The 4525-nt window shown below is 40.3% G+C and overlaps 1 protein-coding gene across 1 annotated transcript in view; it reads left to right on the top strand.

Moving 5' to 3' along the window:
• The window catches only part of LOC307269003 (protein phosphatase methylesterase 1-like), a gene marked incomplete at both ends in the record, with an annotated part of 21159 nt that continues 16634 nt past the window's right edge, over window positions 1–4525 (top strand). Inside the window, 3 exons of the mRNA XM_080051824.1 lie at window positions 1–29; window positions 3445–3628; window positions 4469–4525. The exon at window positions 4469–4525 is cut by the window's right edge and continues 1 nt beyond it. Of these exons, the coding sequence (XP_079907950.1) occupies window positions 1–29; window positions 3445–3628; window positions 4469–4525 (270 nt within the window). The remainder of the gene's footprint in view (window positions 30–3444; window positions 3629–4468) is intronic.

The raw sequence follows: 4525 nt of genomic DNA, 5'->3' as shown, positions 1-4525 counted from the left end.
ATGTTGGAGGAGAACTTTGATCCAGAGCAGTAAGTCAATATTCTATTTTAATTTGTCTTTATTAATCTATATATACAGTCATATGAAAAAGTTTGGGAACCCCTCTCAGCCGGCATTATAATTGACTCTGCTTTCACACAAAAAAGATAAAAGTGGTATGTCTTTCATTTACCAGGAACAGCTAAGTACTGGGATGTTTTCCAAACAAAGATTTTTTGAAAAGCAGTATTTAGTTTTATGAAATTAAATAAAATGTGAAAAACTGGCTGTGCAAAAATATGGGAACCCTTGTGGTCTTGCTGATTTTAATGCATGTAACAGCATGTAAAACTGAGGACTTTAAACACAAAATTGGTTGGATTATGTTGTTAAGCCTTGAACCTCATATAAAGGTCTGTTTAATCATGATAAAAGGTATTTTAGGTGCCTAAATGCAAGTTCCACTTCTCTTTGACTCTCTGCAGAAGTGAGACAGGCTTGCGATCATCAAAACAGCTCCCAAAAGATCTTAAAAACAAAGATTATTCATTGTCATGGTTTAGCGGAAGGCTACAAGAAGCTTTCCCAAAGGTTTCAATTGTCAATTTCTACTGTAAGGAACGTTGTCAGGGAATGGAAGGACACAGGCACAGTTGCAGTTAAACCCAGGTCTAGCAGACCAAGAAAAGTACAAGAGCGGCATATGCGGCGGATTGTGAGAATGGTTGCACACAACCCAAAGATCACCTCCAAAGACCTGCAAGAACATCTGGCTGCAGATTGTGTATCTGTACATGGTTCTACAATTCAGTGCAATTTGCACCAAAACATCTGTATGGCCGGGTGATGAGAAGGAAGCCCTTTCTGCGCCCACGCCACAGATACAGTTGCATGGAGTATGCAAAAGCTCATTTAGACAAGGCAGCTTCATATTGGAAGAAAATGCTTTGGACTGATGAGACAAAAATTAAGTTATTTGGTCTTTATAAAAAGCAGATGGTTTGGTGCAAATTGCACTGAATTGTTGAACGATGTACAGATACACAATCTGCAGCCAGATGTTCTTGCAGGTCTTTGGAGGTGATCTGTGGGTTGTGTGCAACCATTCTCACAATCCTCCACCTATGCCGCTCCTGTTTTTTTCTTGGTCTGCCATGCCTGAGTTTAACTGCCACTATGCCTGTGTCCTTCCATTTCCTGACAACGTTCCCTACAGTCGAAATTGACAATTGAGACCTTTGGGAAAGCTTCTTGTAGCCTTCCCCTAAACCATGACAATGAACAATCTTTGTTTTTCAGATATTGTGGGAGCTGTTTTGATGATCCCATTCTGTCTCACTTCAGCAGAGAGTCAAAGAGAAGTGCAACTTGCATTTAGGCACCTAAAATACCTTTTCTCATGATTAAACAGACATTACTATGAGGTTCAAGGCTTAACAACATAATTCAACCAACTTTTTGTTTAAAGTCATCAGTTTTACATGCTGTTACAGGCATTAAAATCAACAAAACCACAAGGGTTCCTATATTTTTGCACAGCCAGTTTTTCACATTTTATTTTATTTCATACAACCAAATACTGCTTTTCAAAAAATCTTTGTTTGGAAAACATCCCAGTACTTAGCTGTTCCTGGTAAATTAAAGACATACCACTTTTATATTTTTTTTTGTGAAAGCAGAGTCAATTATAATGCCGGCTGAGAGGGGATCCCAAACTTTTTCATATGACTGTATGTATATCTATATTCAAAGGCCTACTGCATGATTCAAGGGTGCAGAATTTATTAGTTTTTTTAAAGAACAGACTTGCTAGAAATGTAATTTAATATTGATAAGTATGTTTTAATAAGTGTCTGATTTTTTTTTGTATGACCTTAGAATGAGCCTTTCATATCTACATTGGAGCGGGGCGCTGAGGCTGCAATGTTTCGATAGCACATGAACGAACAAACGTAACGGCCTTACGCGTTTTTATATATAGTGGGCGTCCTGGGGAAATGCACCTGTTGGAAGACCAAGAAGAAGAAGAAGTACTATAGAATAAATAACTAAATACATCTTCACCTCATCCCTTGATATTATGGAAAGACTTGAGGCAGTGGTAGATGATGCCATCTTTTAGTAACTAGCGTCTTGTCCTTGAAGGCCACCGTAGCTTCTGTCAATTCTCCCAAATGGAGGGGTTAGCAAGGGAGCGTTGAGCGTTGTAGATTTTTCACCACTAGATGCTGCTAAATACTCCGATATTACATATTGTACCTTTAGCAAGTAAGCTAAGGAGCGCTTGACTTATGTAAGGGAAAAACAACAGGCTCCACTGCTGAGAAATGTTGGTAAAAGGTTTTATCTTCAGGCAAAGTGAGTAAATCTAGGCTAGGTGTATTAAAGTTACCCTGTGTGTGTTGTTAGTAAACAGTCTACGTGTATTTCTGTGTCTATATGTTGACCAGTGAAGTTGGTGGTAAACTGGACTACTCGCCGGGGTGTAGTACAATCTCACCACTAAATTACGCTAAATACTCTGATATTACACACTGTACCTTTAGCTAGCTAGCTAAGCAACATTTTACTTATGTATAGTTTAGTCTATTGTATAGTAGTTAAGTATAGTATAGTCTCTGTTTACCCTAACAACGGGAAGAAGTAAAAAAATAAATACATGGGAGGCGTTTGACAGTTCGATAACTAGCTTTCCGAAAATGTCTTCAAGCCGCGGAATATAAAAGGCGATTATATTTAAGTAATGGTATATTAAAAGTACTTTTTCTGTGCAGTTAGTGAACAGTTTCTCTGTGTGTCTGTGGTACAATTTCACCGCTAAATTACGCCAAATACTCCAATATTACACACTGTACCTTTAGCTAGCTAGCTAAGCAACGTTTTACTTATGTATAGTTTAGTGTATAGTATAGGAGATGTCTAAAATGTCTTTAAGCCGCGGATTTTAAAAGGTGATGATGTATAAGTAATGTAAGTAATTTTGAAAGTACTTTTTCAGTGCGGTTAGTAAACAGTGTCTGTTTCCTTCTGTCTACATGTCTCCCAGTGAGGTTGGCGTGAAGCTGGACTACTCTGTGTGGGACAATCTCACCACTAGATTGCGCTAAATACTCCAATATTACTAGCCTTTAAAATACCCAAACCAAGCGGCTAGTAAATGGTAAATAGACTTGACTTATATAGCGCCTTCTAGCCGATTTACTCAGCCCCAAAGCGCTTTACATATCTTACCACATTCACACACACACTCATACACCGATGGCAGTAGCTGCCATGCAAGGCGCTCTCTGAACCATCGGGAGCAATTTGGGGTTCAGTGTCTTGCTCAGGGACACTTCGACATGTGGCGGGGAGACGGGGGATCGAACCTCCGACCCTGCACTCCAGAGGCGATCTCCCTACCCACTTCGCCACTGCCGCCTAGTAAACATGTTCTCTGTGTGTCTGTCTCTACATGTCTCCCAGTGAGGTTGGCGTGAAGCTGGACTACTCCGCGGTGTCGTGGAGAGAGTATTTCGGGCAGAGTGAGGACGTGCGTCTGGCGGACGGAGGGGGCGTGTTCAGGATCTACAAAGCAGGAAGTGAAGGACCGCTGCTGGTGTTACTGCATGGAGGGGGGCATTCTGCTCTGTCCTGGGCCATCTTCACCGTGAGTAGCTCTGATTATACAGTCAGATAGGGTGATCAAGGGTCTACTGACTATATAGCTGTCTACTACACCATAAACATATTACTTAAAGGGACACTGTGTAACATTTTAAGTAATTCATTAGCTAAAATCAATATCCTCATTCATAAATATGTCCTCATTGATGTAAAATCACAATCTGCCAATAATCTGAATTATCCTCCTGAGCGGAGAATTACAAATATTAATATTACGTTTTGTACATTGAGCAGGCAAGTCTTAAGGCATCCATGTTTTTGGAATGTCATCAGGTGCATTGTTTAAAATTCGGAATTGTTCTTGTCCTTGAAGGCCACTGTAGCGTCTGTTATTATTCAAAAGGGGTGGTGTTACCCAGGGAGCGTTGCATTCTAGAACTTTCTTGATGATGTCATATTACACACTGCCCCTTTAACTATAGGGATTTTATTATAGGAATGTTGAAATGTGAGAATACCGGAGAAGATAAGAAATTAAGGCAGAACATTTGACTGTTTTAGAATACACGCTCTGCTCTGTCCTGGGACATCTTCGCCATGAGTATCATTCTTCCCTTGGCCCAGCTGTCCTGTTAATCCCAACCCGACATTTTACCACGTGTGATGTCATATTAGTAACGTGTAGGGTTAGACAGTGAGACCATAAAACACTCTTTCTGACTTTTCTCAGGCTAGGATGAACCGATTTCTAAAATGTTTGCAGATTTATACTTCATAGGATCTCAGAGTTCAATACACCTTCATATTTCCACCAGTGAAGAAGGTCTTTTGCCACAATAGCCCCTCTATCATGAGTGTGTCTCTGTGTTGTTCTGTGTTGCAGAAGTCCATAGTGAGCCGGGTGAACTGCAGGGTTCTGGCCATGGATCTACGGGGTCAC

Source organism: Ammodytes marinus (assembly GCF_949987685.1).
Source record: "Ammodytes marinus genome assembly, chromosome: 23".
In the NCBI taxonomy this organism is placed as follows: domain Eukaryota; kingdom Metazoa; phylum Chordata; class Actinopteri; order Uranoscopiformes; family Ammodytidae; genus Ammodytes; species Ammodytes marinus.
The sequence above is the reverse complement of the archived record's forward strand: the minus strand, read 5'-3'. Positions and strand labels throughout refer to the sequence as shown.